Below are 17,972 nucleotides of genomic sequence, written 5' to 3' on the forward strand. Positions count from 1 at the left end.
GAATATAATTTTCGCCGGGGGATGGTCGGCTATATTTCCGTAGATAAGACTGTAGCTCCGGCGGATCCGGCGGCCGCCCGGGCGAGACCCTACTCTCTCGTGTGAAATTACTTCGCTCCGCGGCTTACTCTTATCCCCCGGTGCCACCCTTTCTTACCGTGTATCCTCATTCAGCTGGGATCTCCCTGGAAATAAAGTAGATACCTTTCCTATTTTCGCATCCGGAAAATTGCAATACCTTGGCTACGAAACTCGTTCTTGTCCGCCTTATAAATCAGTCTCGCGGCCTCCCGTTTGCTACGTTAATCGGTTCGTGATTCGATCATTTCTCCTTTCGTAGTTCCTGATTATTTTCGTCGTATGTATTTACGTTGCTGCTGAGTGCTTTGATTTATCATCGTACTCTCGATGTCACGAAGAAAAGAAAAAAAAAAGATATAAAAGAAGAATTTTTTCGAACACGCTACCGTCAATGTTGATATTAATCGACGATAATTTAATCGTGAAATACGGAATATCTCGCGTTTCGGTATCGCCAGTGCATCTGTCGTATCCGGCGCGACGTTCCGAAGATTCGTTCGATACATTCCGGTAGGCGGTGAACCCGTTTGAGCGAGTACCGGCTCTTAACGCAACAAGCTCTCCTCGCGCGTTTATCTAATTATTATAATTGTGCGATTATTCTTGGTCGAACGAGCCACGGCAGGGGTGAGATCGCATGCCGACCAGTGAAGCCGGGAAAAAGAAAGGAAAGAAGTAACGGGATATATATGGAGCAGCACGCGATAGAATCTCTCTGGTCGAAGTCGTGATCGTTCGCATCACGAATTCTTTGCGCCCTTTGTGTATCGAGACTCGGTGCATTCTTTCCACGTGCACATATTGCTCTCCGCCTTTTTACGTATCCGTGTAATAACTGTTTCTGTGTTGAATTTTTACTACAGAGCCACATTTATTTTTGTATCACCAAGAGGAACTCCTCTTTCGATGGTCGACAGAATTTTTATGTTTCCCTATGTATTTGCAGGAATTTATGTGTTTCATTAAACTCTCGAGCGGCGACTCTCTCGGTGATTCGACTCGTTTCTGATATCGTTCACACGATGCAAATTCGATTCGTACTCCGATCGGTGTTCGCTCACGGTCATTGATTACGTGACCGTGCGGTTCTAATCCAGCGTTTTTAGAAAAGAACCGGTCGAGGGCGATTTTGTTTGATACCAGGTCATATTGAGAAGGCTGTGATTAACGGTGAATCGATTTTTTTCTTTGCTTCAGGTAAATGGTGTCCGCGTAGGGAATGGAGTTCGCCGCCGGACGCGCAGCGAGCGGCGAGCGACGCGCGTCGTGGCGTTCTTTACTCTTCCGTCTTCCTCGGTAGCCCCGGTAAGTTTTACGAACTTCTCTCTTCTCACTTCTCTTCTGAAACTTTTCACCCTTCTCTAAATTGAATATCCCGGGCGAAATATGGGCCGGCCTGGTTTTCTTTGGTCGCGTATTCTCCGACGTTCTAGCCGAACTCTTGTGGAAATTTTCAGCCGCTCGTACGTTACCCTTAATTAAACGGGACTCTGGCTGTTTAACGTCCCCGTGGAGTACTAGCATTAATCGTCGCGATTAGGCTCGTGATTTCGCGCGTAGTATATTTATCAGGTACTCGTCGGGAATTTCCACTCTCTCATCGAAAGCTACTAGCCTGGACGATGTTTACGAGGAACCTGAAGAGTCTCGTTCTTAATCCTTCGAATAAATTTCCACGAAGGAAGCACCGAAGAGGAGACGAAGAAACAAGTGTAAAAAGGAACGAAACGGGAGCGAGAGTGTCTGAAATACGCATGCAGACACGGTGTGCAGTGAGGACGCGCGCGATATACGCGGCCGTCAGTGGGAGGAGCGCAATCGTTCGCGGCATAAACAAGTTTTAATCGTGCCTCGGGCATTCGCCGCGTTGAATAAATATTGATATCGGGTGACGCGACGGCCAATCAGAATCGGGGCTTATAAAGCAAGCCGCTTACACCTCCGCCTGTCTATCCATGCTGCGACGCGTACACACGCGCGCGCGCCCCTGTTCCATCTCGACGTGTTACAACATCGCTGCCTATCGACGATATACTCAGGCACGAAATATCCAGAGATAAAAAACGAAAAATATATTATATATGCTCTGAGACGCGAAAGAGGGGATTGATTTCTTGAATATTCCTCGTGTGTGTCTCGTTAGTCTCGTTTTGCTACCGGTGGGTCGCGATCGCAGTGGCGTGATGATGTCGAGCATCGATACCTATCGATGCCCGTCCAATTCTCGCGGAAACGATCGTCAAGCTGTCCATCTTCGATTTCTCCTTTAATTAAATTACGCGGCCGCCAAGGAGGACCTCGATAAGGGGACGTAAATCACTTTCAGCCGATAACTAATCGAACGATTCCAAACGAAAGACGTCCAGGCTCGTCGTGGAAGACAGGAGTATCGCGCATGCGCCCGCGAACACCGCCGCTTCCCTCTTTTCTCTCCCTATCGCGTTCCTCTTTATCTCGGGCCCTCTCTTCCTCTTCGTTCGAAGGAACGGAGAGAATATGAGCGAATGCCAGAGGTAGAGAGAAGCTTGGCGAGTTGGCGCGCCGCGACGGGGAGAAACCCGGAGAGAGGGAATGACAGAGATGGTATAAGAGATCCCGGGTGTGAGAACGGGAAGGAATCGACGATTGGGGGAAAGGGACGTAGAATCTGGGAGGACGAAGAAGACAGACAGAGGGTAAGCGAAGGTGAAAGAGAAAGGTCCACGAGGCGTCTCCATGGCAACGAGGCGAGGCGGGAATGCGACGGTAACCATGGCAGCCGCGGGTTCCTCTCTCGGACCGACCTGTCTGTCCCTCTTTCTGGTCCCTCTTCCTCTTCGTTCGCCTCTCTCATATGGACCTCTTCCTTCCGCCCACGGACTGAGCCACGAGCACACCGACGGATCCGCAAAGAGAGAAGGTGGAGCAGTGGACGCGGGATCTGCGCTCTCGAGAAAGCTTCTGGCTTCTTCGTTTTGCTCTTTTCGCGATCTTTTCTTCTATACGACGACAATTGCGATAGCAATAGCACCGTTTTATCGTGCCGGTTAAACCGAGATATCGACGCGATGGATAAATATGCGAAGTAGCAGAGGCCGATCGAGGTTTAATTGTAATTGCGATGTAGAGCGCGGAACTTTGAAATACTTTGAATACATGTAGGGGACTTTGATAGACAGCTGGTAGAGAACGTTAAGCAAAAAGGGGGGGGGGTAAATAATGGTGTAGCTCATCGGTAATCAAAGAAACTAGTAGAAGAAAGAACGATAGGTACATATATTTAGTTTATCGTGTTTGCCGTACAATCGGACGAGTTCCATACTTCGACACCTTCTTAGTCGATTGATGAAAGTATACAAAGGTTTAGAATTATTATTGCGCGTTTTCTCTTCGTCCATTGAGTTTCGTACGGTATCCATTCGTTAAAACGTCAGCCTGTTCCGCGGCGGTGCGTTAATATTGTCATTTAAAAAGCGCTACGGGAGCCGCATTAATTAATCGAAATACGGAAACGGGGGATAAATTTTATCTCGGCCGCGCAGCTCGACTGTTAATAATGAATCGTTAATGCTAATTTTTGATTTATGCGTTCATAATCTTTCCCCCCAACGCGTCTCTCTGCGGCTAGATCGCACTGGGCCGCGCACGTTTTTGAATGCAACCGATATCGGTGACTGAATTAAACGACCGGCCGGAAGCGTGGGATAAATTTTGTTGCAGGATGCACCGGTTATTAATAATGACTATTTCCTAGCAGCTCGTTAATAGAACCGCAGCAACGATTGCAATTTACGCGTCCCATCCCGCACTCGGTTGCATGAAATTTTCGAATCGCTGTTTCCACCCCTCGTAATTTCAAATCGACTCTTTTGTAGCGTTCAAGCTGTAAATTTCTCAGAATCGCAGTCGCGTGGTAAAACGTAGCTGAAGCTAATGGAAAAGTTCTCGGTAAATTCGCGAAAGTCTCGCTAGACACTTTGAATTTCTACTCTTGAAGACGAACGTGGACGACCGTTGAAACAGCGTGATGGCGGTGCGTGTGAGCGTTCAAGCGCACGTAGTTTAGAAGCTATCGACATTCTTCGACACGAAAACGTGGTTCGCCGTTTAACCAGCCGCGTGAAAGATCCCAGTCGTAGACCAACTTCGCAAGGCTGATTATGTATGACTGCCGAGAAATCGCGGGATTCCAGGCGTCACTTAACTCTCGATACGTCGACCCTTCCGCGCACGAGAATCGAGTTTCCGTGTCGACGACAGCGTTACCGCGTCTGCATTATCCCCGATTATATATTTTTACGGCCCCATTCATTACGGGCCGGACCGTTCGCTCTGTGGTCTCTGCTCAATGCGTCGATGTCCACTGCTATTTTCAGTATCGTAAAATTACAGCTCGCCTTCAAATGTAACTATTTTCGCTCGTTCAATCCAGCCGACGATAACGTTTGCAACGTGTTCTTAATTTTCGTTAATACCGTCGACCGAGCCAACAGGGATTAGCGCGCGGAAACAGCGACAAACTTGTTTCGCGACCTCATTCTAATTTGTTCTCTACTCCTTCGCCACGCGTTTCGCAGATTTTTCGTTAAGATATCTGACGTCAATCGTGTGTACTTTGTTTATCTTGATGAGGATAGAGACTTTTCAACGGACAATAACGTTCGAAACATCTGGAGAAAATAGATCGGTCTCTACATTTCAACGAAAGACACGAGGTTACATGAATCCTCTCCTTTTTTCTTTCGTTCGTTCGTCAAACGAGAAAACTTTATCACTCCGCTTTGGTTACTCGAAGTGGGTCGCGCCTGTCGCCGACAAATTTAAGAGACGTTTAAATTTTCCTTCGTTCCGAAATAAATGCGGCCGAGAAAGAAACGGCCTCAGTTTCGCCCCACTCGGCGGGATTTCAGTGATTTCGGCGAGCAACCAGGGTGCGAGCGAATAAATTACTACGCGATCGCGTTTGTCAAATTCGTTGAGGTTCCGTCGAAAAGCTACTTGACCGCTCATTCACGGGAGATCTCGTTACTGTCCCGTTACTGTATAAGGGACTTGAGGGAGGGGTGGCCAGAGAAGAAGAGTGAGTCGGGACGGAATTCTCTCTGTTTGGTTTTTCGTGGATCGCATATCAACCCCCTCGGCACCCCTTTGCCCGCCTCGCAGGAACGGTGCTCTAGGCTAACCCTCTCCTCCTTCGCCACCCTCGGTCCACACTGGTGCAATGGTACACGACATGGCTCCCTTTTCCGCCGAGTGTAACGTAATGTAAGGGTTGCGCCCGCGTCGACGGTGTTTTGGGGTGAGGGAGTTTAAAATCCCTCGGGGCTTGAGGTCCAGGCCGGTTAGATTTATCGGATGTTTTGGTTGGCGGCCATTGTTAGCCGCCCTCTCTCCACTCTCTTTTCCTCTTTCAACCTTCTCTGCGGCCAGTGGCGTAGTCGATTCAATAGCAAGTCGTTTTTTCGTCCTTTTCCTGAGGCACTCAAAGACCCATCGAGCGCAACCGGATATCGAGATTTTGCCGCGGTAATAACGCTAAGAACGTAACGCTGTTTCGTGTTTGTCTTGCAGTGGAAGCGCAACATATATTCCCTGTTTTTTCCGACTCTATTCGGTGGTTCTCGAGTCATTTTCGTAGCGTACGGAATACTTTAACGAAGATGAAATTTATCGTCTATACGTATATCCAGTTCGTTGATAGATATCGAAGTTACGCTATTGTACCGTGCTTCGCGCGCAAACAGTCGTTCCAGTAGGATTTCTCGGTAACGCCAATCTCCAGCAACCCCTCCGCTATTCCGCAGCACGGTGGTTTGAACGATGTTCGAGCTCACGGTTCGCGACCCTTCGCTCCAACCCTCGTAACCGCACTTCTCTTTGCCCATTCTAACCGGTACATCGCGATTCGCCCGAGAAAACCGTGGAACACTGTCTCGCTCGGTGATCGATGCGGTCTTATAATTAGCTCGCCTTAAAAGCGAGCTTCCACCGTTCTAATTGCAGACTCGAACTCCCTTTGTATTACCACTACGTTGCTTAAACGGTGTGTCCGTGAAATCTGCCAGAAACCAGCTTGAATTTCTCCATCTGTCGATGCGTTGCCGATGAACGATTGAAACGTTCGGCGTGGAAACATCGTTCCGTCATTGCGAATTCATCATCCTGGTCAGAGTTTTCACGGAAAGGAGTTAGCAAGGAGCGGGTTCGTACAATAGCCGAGAATCAGGCTTCGCGAAGAAACGACGGAGGACAGAGAGAAGGCAGGGTTTCTCTGGCGAGGCCGCACAGGGCCACCTCGTGTTCTTCGATTAGCAGGAGACCGACCCGACCATGACCTCTCTCCTCTCCTTTCCTCGTCCGCTGCGTACCATGCCATAGGTGGAGAAGATTCTCCGGCTCTTTCATTCTCTCTCCGTTCCCTTTCCGTTTCTCTCATGCTCCATCTCGCGGCACTGATTGGACGATCCATCACCGGCGCTCCTCTCTCTTCAGCCTTCGTCTCCGCGTCCCTCCCTCTCCTTCTACCCCTTGTCTCTCTTGCCCCTTACTCTCCAGTTTCCTCTGGAACCATTCTTACGGAGGAACCGGACACACGTTCACGTGCGTATGTACGCTCGTATATATATACCTACATAGGTGAATACATAAGCTTGCGAGAGGTACTCAGAGAGTACGGCGTCTCGGTATATGAGAATCGCACGGACCAATGTATTTCAGCTGTATTTCAGTTTTTCGAATTTCTTTCGTTGAAATAAAATATCTCGCGTATAAATGGATTTCTGAGAAGAATCTCAGAGATCTTCCCTTTCCTATAGATTTATCCTCTATGGTTTCGTCAGAACATCATACGGAAGAAGTTTAGAAACGGTAATTGGGTCATTTACAAGTGCGATGCATCGCAACGCGTACATTCACGCGTGCACGTAGCACTCGCGTACTTACACGCAGTCACTCAGCAACAGGAACACAGGCGACTCGCATACCGGCGACCATCGCCTAGAGGGGCGGCCATTCTTGCGAAAGGGTGGGAGGGTAATTGGTTCCCATGGAGGCAGAAAACGCCTCGCTCGAAAACGTCCCGTCGAAACTGCACGACGAACTCGGCCGTGACGCGGATCTCAAAGTAGGAGGAACTTTGAACAAGGCGAAACACGAGAGGAGGGGAACTTATTACGAACGATGAAAATTTCCATGTACCGTATGGAATTCTTCTGTGTACGAATCGTATTGTAACGAAACGAATCCGTCGTCATTATCTTCTCATTGAAATATCGTCGTTCCGTTGCGATACACCCTGTATAACCGAGGAGTTATGGTCGTCGGAGTATCAGAAAGAAAGGTGAAACGGTAGAAGGATTAAAGACACGGGGAATGGAGATAGGCGACCGGTGGCAGCGGGTGGAAATAGCGGATCGGTGGACGTTGGAACAATCGAGGCGTCACGTGACGATACGGCAAGTTAAAAGGGAAAAAGAACAGGCAGGGAAAGGAAGTAAGGAGACGAAGAAGGAAGGCGACAGCCCGATAAACGTGATACACGTCGCGGGATATACACAGGCGTGCCGCTATCCACGGTCCGTATTCATTAGTTCCTTACTCAAAGGCACGGAAATAGTTCCGGAGTTGCGGGAGGCACAAAGCACAAAGCTCTGTCGCAGAACAATGAGAGATAGCGGGGAGTGAGAGAGGAGCGAGAGGTGGAGTCATACATAACAGTGATAGTCGCGAGAGAGTAAGAGAGGAGGAGAAGAAAGAGAAGAGAAACAGAGAGGGAGAACTGCAGATTTCATGAAGTCGAAGATAGGCACAATGGTTTAGCTGGTGAGAGTGCACCATTTCTCTCTCTTTCTCCGTCCACCTTCTCTCCCCTCCCTCCTTCTCTGTTCTTCCTTTTGCTATCTACCTTGTTTCTTCCGTTCATCTCCGAGCAATATTCATATGTGTTGAATATATTAATGCGCCGAGAAATATGTAAAGCGTGTGTGACTGGGATTCGCGCGACTCCGCTCTCGCTTCGGCGGCTGGGCCGCAGTGCAATATTAGTGAAATGTGTCTCAGAGCGTGCCCATATGCGACTCCGATATTAAACAGCAGCCGTCGTTGCATCTGCGTTTCCCGTCTACCCCGTACGTGTTTCCACCTATCGCGTAGCAGACTCCCGCGCGGCCTCTCCGAATTTCGCCTCTTCCTTCCATTGTCGTTATCGACTGCCTCACGGCGTCTTTATTCTCGCTTCAGCGTCGAGCAACGCGTGTATCGCCTCACGGTCATGCGATATGTTTCGAAATATGAAAATCCAAGCGACCATGGTCCTTCATTGAAATGCAAAACGTGTCCACGTACCGTCTGAAAATAATGATTATGTAGGTTACTTATTATTTCCCACATTTTTCTTAGAGCAGATCATATTTTTCGTCGGAAAATTACGATTCTCACGTAGAACGTATTCCTAGTGTCGTTCATCAATCGTTGCCGGTAGTCCAACGTTTTAGAAGCTTTTCAGGGCAGACGTGCTCTATTTCGTCCACCTCGAGAGATGTGCTCGAGCACATTGGCGAGTACGCGCGCCAAAGGACAAAGGAAACACGGTGGAATAATTAAAACGCGGAATTTACGAAAGGACGGAGGCAGCGAGTCTGCCGGCTGCATCATCGGAGGACAAAGAAGCGAGAGGACAGAGAGCAGGACAGGGAGAGAAGAACACGCCAGGAAAATATACACGGAGAAGCGAAGAGACAAAAAAAGAAGGGAGAAGAGGAAAAGAAAAAAAAACGTGGAAGAGACGAATATAGCTTGAAAGTGTGCTAGTGGAGGGTGAGTCGAAGCTATATGGAATAGAGAAAGGTAGGAGGGAAGGGTGGTTTCTCGATGTAGCACGGTACGGCACCGTACAATCGGTGGTGCCGGCACATGGGCACACGCCGACTTGCTCTCCCTCTCTTCCCATCCTTCTCTCCACATCTCCCTCTCTTACCCCTTCGTCTTCTCTCCGCTTTGCTCTCTTTCTCTTTCTCTGCCTCCACCTCCACATCCACATCCACCTCGAACGTGCCCCTGCACGGAGTTCTCCCAACCTACGGCCCAGCCCCGGCAGCAGCAGCAGCAGCACCCAACCCAGACCCTGGGGCTGTCAAACGCAGGCCGAATCTTCTTCTGCTCGTGACAGCCTGGAAATGAAGAGAGTGCCCCCGCGTGGCGTATCCTACCCGCTTTCCTATGTACGTTAACGCGCGTCCTAGGAATGTACGTTCTGTTCTCACACGCGTGTCCACGTTATCCCTTTAACGTGTACGTGGACCAGGGGCCTGTGTGACGAGCACGAGTTCAACGGAGGTCGGTGCTCCTGTCTCCGTCTCTTTCATTTTGTCCGGTTCTTTCATTACCCCCACCCCTGTCCCCCTTTTAATTTTGTCTGCGTCTGGATAGATTCATTTTTTTTCTCGCTAATTCGTCCGTAATTGTTCTCTCTGTCGATGGGAGTTCGCAAAATTGCTCGACAAAGGTGGATCGGCTTTTTCTCCATTTTTTTCTCTCATTTTCTGCCCTTCCTGTCTTGTTCGAAGGGCCGAAGGGAAGGGAATTATAATCCGACTCTCTCGTTGGCGTATACTCGAACGGTTTTATGCTTTTTCCCGACGGTGACACGACAGTGGCTTTCGAACTATCCATAAGCCCACAACTGTGCGTAACCCCTTTTATTACGAATTGCAACTTGCACTTTTTAACAGATTTCAGACTGGACGAAACTTGTAATACTTTCGTAGGATACTTTAAAGGATGACTAAAGAGGCGGAAGGGGTTCGTACCCACTGATTACGAAGCGCTTTTCGAGCGCGATCATTAGCGCAATTATTATTGTGTCGGAGCACAATGCGCGCACCGGCTTCGTCGACTACAATGGGCGCTGAAGGTGAAGAGGCGAAGGATGGAGAGAGCGCGTGCAGATGGAACGGACTGGAAACAACGGAGTCGGTAAATTCTTGAGACTTCGCGCGAAAATAGAACGAAACTTGGCGTAACCTTTCAAGAAAGGAGCACTCGGCAGTCTGACAGCCGATACCCGGATAATTAACGAGTTGGCCCGCTTTTAAAAACTATAAAAGTCACCGATAAACTTCATAGTGTTCAATGGGTATCCTATTACGCGAGGAACAGTATCGTTACGTTAACGTCTACGCCTTTGCAATACACGATAGACGATTGCAAAGGAATTCCTAGCGTATCCTTCAAACGTTAGGCACCAGACAGGAACAACGTTTTCAAGAAGTAAGTGCCAGCAGGTACCTTTAACGTGTATACAACCCGACCTTTGCCGCTCGGCACTACGAGCATAGTGACCGCATCGAATAGTCATTCGAGTCCCTTTTCGACGTTAGCTTAAAGTATGTTCGATGTTCATTGCTAAAAGGATATGGTGGAAGAGAAGGTATATCTATTAGAACGTAGCCGAGCGGCACTTGATGCGTTTACATCGTCGTACAAGAGGTACTTCGCATATACCTCGGCAGATATTACCAGTACGTTCACCGTGTTATTACGGCGTTACATTCCATCGTACAAGGAATCCGTCGCGTTCGATCCACGAGTACAATGATCCTCGTTGTTCTCGCTTTTTTCTCCTCTTTCGTAGCGGGGCCGTCAGAACTTGGTCGGGCTTTCGAGAAACACGCCGAAGAAACTCACAGGGACACACGCTACGATCCCTGTTCCCTTCTTTCGAGCGGTGACACTCCTTTAAAAAATATTATCGACGATCATCGTTCCTTTTGCGAAATAACGGTACACGGAACTCGTCCACTTTCCATCCGTTTTATTATTGTTTTACTACACGCTCCGGTATATCGCCGTACGAGAGCGTGTACGCAACCACGATGCCTCGCCCACATCAATAAATCGAATTTCTTATTAGAAACGGCGTACACGGGGTGGGGGAGGATCGATCGTAATTTGCAATTCGATACAGGTGAGTCAAACCACCTTTTCCAAGCCTTCGTCCCTTTTTTCCCTCCTTTCTCCTTTTATCGTTACACACGCGGTGCGCTGTGTTTTACCCTCTTCTTTTTCCCTTTACCGTGGATTCTCTCATTCCTCTATAATTGAGACAACTAACTCTCGATCTTCTCTTCTTCATCCCCGTCGAACGAGGAACGCTCGACGGGGAAAGAGGTGAGAGCACAAATTATTATGCCGGGCCAGATGGGTCTCTTTCTTCTCTCCTTATCTGTTCGCCGACGTGTTTCTCACCCCGCCCTATTAGTTGCCCGTGTCTCGAGAATCCATACGGTCGACCGGTGCCCGTTTTTTCTTGCGGTCCCCGTGGCTCGTTTCTCGGGCTTGCGACACGCTCGTCGCGCGGCGACCAGAGGTTCAACCGGGGTCTCCTCCACGTGAAATACTGCGACTCGATTTCAACACCTCGCCGTCGTTAATTAGCCGAGCCACTCGACTTTTATTCCGGCAGCATCCTCGCCGTTTAATTACAACCGGCGTCTCTGCAACGCCGGGGCCAGGGAGGGATAGGAAAGGGGGGGGGTGAAAAGAAGGTTGAGCGCGTGTGCTACACGTTCTGCCGCTACCTGCCGGACGTGACACACGGATCCTCGCGACTAACACGCGCTCCCACCACGTATCGACTAGTATCGCCGCTATCAGTGCCACGTATACGCGGCTCGCTCGCTGCCAGACCAGTTTTGTTCCACGTCGCCTTGCTCGATCTGCTGCGAGATTCGGTAATGAGCTTGTGCCTCGACCGAGTCCGACTTTCTTCGTTCTCCGTCTACCTGACTTTTATGTCGTCGATTGGAATTTCACCACATAGACATTCTTTTTCCTAATTTGAAACTTAATTCGAAAATCGACTCCATAAATTCTGACAACAGTTCGAGGGTTGAGAGATACTCCATACGTGTGTTGTTCGGAGCGTGTAGCAAGCAATCGTGTAGGCTCTCACGATTTCTCGCCACGCTACATCCAAACACCGTCCACCCTAACGAAAGAGAGTAATCGCTTCTCTGTTTGTTTGTTGTTCTGGTTTAATTCTTTCGCAAAGCCGTACCACGAAGGGGTCCGCGGTATAGGTCAATGGGAAACTAATTGTCGGCGTTTGGAGGGTGCGCGTGCATGGCCGGGGGGGACTTTCCGCTGCTGCTTGGAGGGTCGATTCGAGGGTGGTTGAGAAGTCCAAGCACTCGACGAGAGCACGGACGTGGAGAAGCCGGAGCTGGACGATGAGACTAGACGGAGTAGAAGGGCGAATGAGAACGCTCGACTGGAGTGCTCCGACAAACGGATTGCCACGACAAGAGAAACAATGCGATTCCGCTTTCTCCTCCTCCTCCTCCTCCTCCTCCTTCTCCTCTTCTCCCTCTGCATCCCTGACAGAGAACCGTAACCCGTCCCTGTTCTCTCGTTCGTGTAACACGCTTCTACGTGGCACTTTGGCATCGTGTATCGAGGAGAGCCTCGTTCGATCTCGAAACACAAAATCCCTGCGATTTTATATCGATGAGGCTAGCCGGCCGCCGATAAAGATGCCAATATCGATGAAATAGTACAGCGTTCTATGCATTAAGGGAATCCAGAAAATCGGGGGCGTGGTAATGGAAGACAGCTACCATCTGGAGCACCGTGTGCATATTTATATTCGCGGACGTTGTTGCGTCGTAGGCGGCGTAAAAAATTCTCAAAATTGCACGGTCCTCGCCGGAGGCCACCACTTACCGGCGTTCTTTAGGTCTCTTGGCCGCGCAACATGTAAAGTACCGATATTATGTATTTATTATAATGCGATCCAGGCTCCGGCCGATCGAGAGCGGCTGCGTTGTTCCATCGGGTCCTCGCCGGCGAGAGGCGAGGAGGCACGGGCAGCAGGGATAATCAATTTATCACTGCAGGTGCCTCCGCGCATTTACATACACGAAGACGACGGAGAAGTCGTCGTTACCTTGCCGTCGCTCTTTTCGCATTCTCTGCGCAGTTATTCGCGCCGGTACAAATTGCCGCGCTGAAACTCGATGCAAATTCCTCTTCGATCGCTTTACATGGTCGATCATCTCGCGACGCGATACCGGGAAAAGTACTGGGTACACGCCGGTGCGTTTTTTGATACAGCTGAATATTCATTTCGCGGTCTGCAAGCCTTCGTGTAGCTCTGTTGTCGTGCATCGGTTAACTTCCAGCAATTTTCTACGATTTCGTCCCCCATTTCGTGTAATCGGTCGATCGAAATGTGTTCCTTCAAAGAAACACGACCTCGAGATGCCGAGTAAAATAGCAAGGTAATGACCTTGCCTGTTCAGAATCGGAACGTTTATAAATTCGTCGCTTTCATTAATCACGAGAAAGACAAGGGTCGCGGTACCGAAATAGCTTTTATGTAACCGTTCTTACAGAACGTTGACACGCCAAGGATCAACGTCCTGGATGGAAGATCCCATCTAATAGTTTCTCCAGCATCTCGGTATAGTTAACCAAACGGTTATATATACGGACACTATCGCCGATATTTCGCAACCGCGAGGCTTGCGGGACGCGTCTGTCGAAGGTCGTCTGGATCTACTTCATCTCTATCGCGTAGCGCTCATCGTAAAAACGGTGCTAATGCGAATGCAATCTGAATACTTATCCATCCACGAGGTCGTACGATTTTCCGACTACTCCATCCTATATCATAATTGTCTATCTCTTCTTCGACAAATTTTATCGGTCCTTGATACTCGCTTCTATAGAAATAAGATTTAAATAATTCAAGGGACTCGCTCTAGACAACTCGAGAATTTATCGACGGATAACAAGCACTTGGACGTTCCGCGCGAAGCAGCCAATTTCCTTATCCTAGCATAACTTGAGAGAAACACAGTTTTTACAGTTAGCCGAACGTTCGAATAAAATTCGCTTTATCACGGAGCATCGATTATCCGGCGGGACATCCAATCCGTCGTAAACGATCATCTTTCCTCGTGTTTTCCCCTCGACGTTTTTCTGCTGCGATTTCAGCGACATCAAGTCGGGACAGCCGTGCTAAAATAATCGTAAAGTAATGGAAGGTCTCGCCCACGCAACGGGTCTCCCGAGCGACGTTACATACTGTACACCTACTTCTTCTATCTACATATCGACCAGCGCGAGCTCTCTTCCCTCCTTCTTTCACGCGGGTTCACTCGTTTTGGCCTCTCGTGAGATAGCGACGTGCCGTGCAAACCACGTACTCGCCGTCGCCATAAGGGGTTAGGTTTACGAGCCGAGCCGGGTGTCGATATCGTGGTCGTGTCGCTGCGAGTGTGCCTGACCTCTGCGACTTCTAGATCCATGGACGCGTGTACCTGGTCCCGCGCCTTCGACGAGTGTATTTGCTCGGTCCAGGTATCCTATGATCACGCGAAATCTATCCTCGTTTCGTGGCGAAATGTTAGGAGCGCTAACAATCCACTATTTCGGTTTTTTCGGATCTACTTTAACGATGATAAAGAAACGAAAGGGAACAGATAGAGAGTGGCAATATTTCAGAATGAATAATCACGGGCTTTTTACGCGCTATTATGTGCCAACTTCGGTTCACTTTGGTCGTTGACGTTTAGTAGAGGACCGAGACTTGGCGATTACAACGTTTGCTAGTGAGAGACGCGCGGTTTCAATAGTCGTGTGATGCGAAACGAACGGGAACCAGCGCTAGACTTTATGTACTCTTACACCACTTTGAAGGTGCACGCCAAGGGAGCGACGTGAGGATTCAAATGAAACACAGTGGAAAGAAGGGGACATGAAATTCGGTTCCGACACCGTGTCGTCGTGGCCGTTTACATCGTGCTCGTTTTTGTCGCAGCTGTCGCTGTTTTGTCTGCGATGAACTCCGTGGGCTCTTCTCCGCGGCAACGAAGCCGAACGCCGCGTTTTTGCCGCTATTTTCGTGCCGTTAAAAATGCATCCATCGGGACACGTCAACGCGCCCATTCGCCGTCGCGTCGTCGACCTTTCTCGCATCCGCGAAGACTGATGCCCTTGTTGTTGACACGGAATATCAATTCTGACGTCTCGAGAAGAATTCAAGTAGAACACGCGTCCCACCGTTTCCACTTCTTTCAGTCGTTTGTTTAAATTTCAACAGTTTCACTTCGTATCGCTTCGTTCCCCAACCGTACGAAAATAATAGAAACTAATCGCCGACTGCTCCGTTCGAGACGAACACGTTATTCTCCTCATCCTCTCGATCGGCGGTCCCTTGATCCCGCGCAGGCTTTACACGGTGTTCATAAAAAACGAGGCAGCCGCGGATGGAGCAGCGTTCGATCAGAATTGAGAGAGGAGCGGAAGGAGGACGGATGGATCGGGGACGAGCGCGGAAAGGAGATAGAATGGAGATACGTTGCCTGGGGTTTAAACGTACATAAGATGGAGTCTGGTTTGATGGAATGCTGCCTCCATCCCAAGCACACGGGGGCCCTCCCCTAACTTCTGTCCTCTCCCCTCCCTCGTCTCGGATGTTCAGCACCTCTCTCCCACCTTCGCCGTGCCGGAACATGTGTGCGAGGTTGTGTTAAGACGACTCTCGCGCTTACGAAGCCGGCGCGTATCCACCAAGATGGAAAGAGAAAGAGAGACGCGGTCTCTCGAATAGCCGGGGAACGATCTGTATCCACCTAAGGCAGCCAATGAGACGGACCGCCATATTAGGCGCTTGTATATGGCCTCCTCTATGCGCCGCAAGACGTTCCGCGTATGCTTAAAATGGAGATAATAATCGCGCCGCGCTGATTAGACGGCTGTCGCGGATTCCAGGTAGCTCTCGAATCGCGCCATTCACGGCTTCCCCTTATGCGATTCTCTCCCGGTGCCGCGCACGCTGCAGCCGCCGAAGACGATTGTCGGTGTTTCCTGCGTACGCCGCTCGTATTAGGGCACGTCGGTGGGAAGCACAAGGTACGGCCAAGGGCCGCCGAGATCATCGAGCGCGCGTACACGCCGCCGCTGATGGACGTCGTTCTCTGAACTCCTTGAAACCACGGCGCACACCGTTGTTTCTTATTAACCTTTTGGTACTTTGCGCGGTGCACCGCTGCGGTGCACTGTTATTTGCCGAATGGCTTCGCAGCTTCGCTCGTGGTATTCGATTTTATAATACGTCACGCAGACGGATGGGGATATTTGGAACGTGAGAAAGCGTACAGGAAGTTTAAACCCAAGTTTCGACCCAGGAACTTGTAATTCTGAAATTGTGCTACAGTAATACGTGGCATATTTTGTTAGCCTTTCCATGTTGATTCCGTGGTATTACGATACGTTGAGAAAGGTTTCTTAAATGTTCGTATTGGTTGAGCGATTCGCAACGATTCTTGAAGTAATATCTCGGAGAGATTGCTTTGTTATGATTTAGGAGAAGAGAGTATAAATTGTTAGTATACATCTCTACATGGGAAATTTTTTATCTCGCACATGTAAAACGTTCTGTACTAAGGCTGTTTAGTTTCGTGGCTGTTGATAGCATTTCATTATTTTTGAAGGCAACTCTGTTCTTTTTTAAATGGAATATCCTATGTTTTATACAATGCTTCAGAAAATGTGGAATTACGAATAAAATATTCCGTGATACACCCATTAACAATTAGCAATCATAAATTCACTAGTTGACAAAACACTTTGCTGTCTGTATTGGAAACTTTCTTCTCCTAACAAGTTGCAAATTTGAAGGGGAAGTTTCTTATTTCTATCGATACTCGTTTTATTCCGTTACTCTTGGGCTTTAAGGATCGCGTGTGCGTCGTGGAAAAATTTTAATGGCATAAAGCGTGTCGCGATGCACAGCAGCCCGGCCACGATCTCTTGCGAGCAAGGTATATCTCGTGCGAGGCATTGTTCGATAGGACGGGGGTCCAACGAGATAGCAGATCCGGGAGAGATAAGCGCTCTCCGGATGATGTATCGCCAGCGATGCTTCGCTGCGCCAGTTGATCGTAAGTACCGGCCTGAACTTGGTACCGTGCTGTTTTCCGACCAAGGACCCTCGAGATTCGAGCAGGCATTCGATATCGGTACAAACTGTTCCATAAACCACCTCTTTCGCGCCTGCTCCTATGACCTGGAAGATCATTTATATTTCCAGCATGTATAAAAAATTTCTCATCTCTTTTGTACACTTCGTTACCTTTACAATCGAATGATCAAATATTCCAAAGAATTGCCATATTTTTGAAAACGACAAGTTCTATTTAAGATACAAGACAAGCGAATTTATTTGAGAAGTTTCTCTACTTCTATGTACCCGAAGAAATCTACTCGTTATTTTGGCCGACGGACGCGAACCGAGCCGCCCTTTCCCGCTTTCGACAAACTTTCCATTATACGTCCGATCCCTGACGGGACGGTACACGGTCACGCCCCCTTAGCGCGCCCTTGCCCCAAAGGGATGTAAGTCACCGGAGCACTTAAGCGAGTTGAGACGAGGCTCGCCACTAAATAACGCGACGCGTCCAAAAGGCGAGCGGGCAACAAACTAGCTTTTTGTACGTCGCCGTTCGACTCCCCCTCGCGTCATCTTTCTGATCCTTCAAACTTCTCTCTCTCTCTTTCTCCCCTACCTCTCTGTTACACTCAAGAAACTCTAGTGGCCGCCTAGGTTACCGAATCGATAATGAAACTTCTCTTCGACGTTCAGCGGAAAATCGAAGGACCCCTGTCTGTCCATCTATCGGGAAACGCACGAGAGAAAAACACGTTTGCGAAACGTTCTCCGGCTGGTGGAATTCACGGAAATGGAAACGGCGCGCGTAAATCACATTTACAGCGTTGGCAAAGTTATCGACGGTTTTATGGGAAATTAAAGCCCTGCCGAGCGGACCGCAAAGTCGCGTCATCATCGTCGCGGAGCGCGGGGGAGACTCGTGACTGCCGGGCTGGTTTCGATCGTGATTGCCGAGCAG

The 17,972-nt window shown here is 49.2% G+C and overlaps 1 protein-coding gene across 5 annotated transcripts in view; it reads left to right on the forward strand.

Annotated features, from left to right (window-relative positions):
- Positions 1–17,972, forward strand: part of hth (Meis homeobox homothorax) — a 502,527-nt gene that overhangs the window by 271,902 nt on the left and 212,653 nt on the right. For 4 of the 5 annotated variants that reach the window (XM_069126288.1, XM_069126289.1, XM_069126292.1 and 1 more), the window contains one exon: positions 1,279–1,386. The exons of the other annotated variant lie outside the window; for it this stretch is intronic. In XM_069126288.1, the coding sequence (XP_068982389.1) occupies positions 1,279–1,386 (108 nt within the window). The remainder of the gene's footprint in view (positions 1–1,278; positions 1,387–17,972) is intronic. 5 annotated transcript variants of the gene reach the window in all.

This window comes from Bombus flavifrons, chromosome 13, assembly GCF_040668555.2.
Source record: "Bombus flavifrons isolate JBK064 chromosome 13, iyBomFlav1_principal, whole genome shotgun sequence".
Lineage (NCBI taxonomy): Eukaryota > Metazoa > Arthropoda > Insecta > Hymenoptera > Apidae > Bombus > Bombus flavifrons.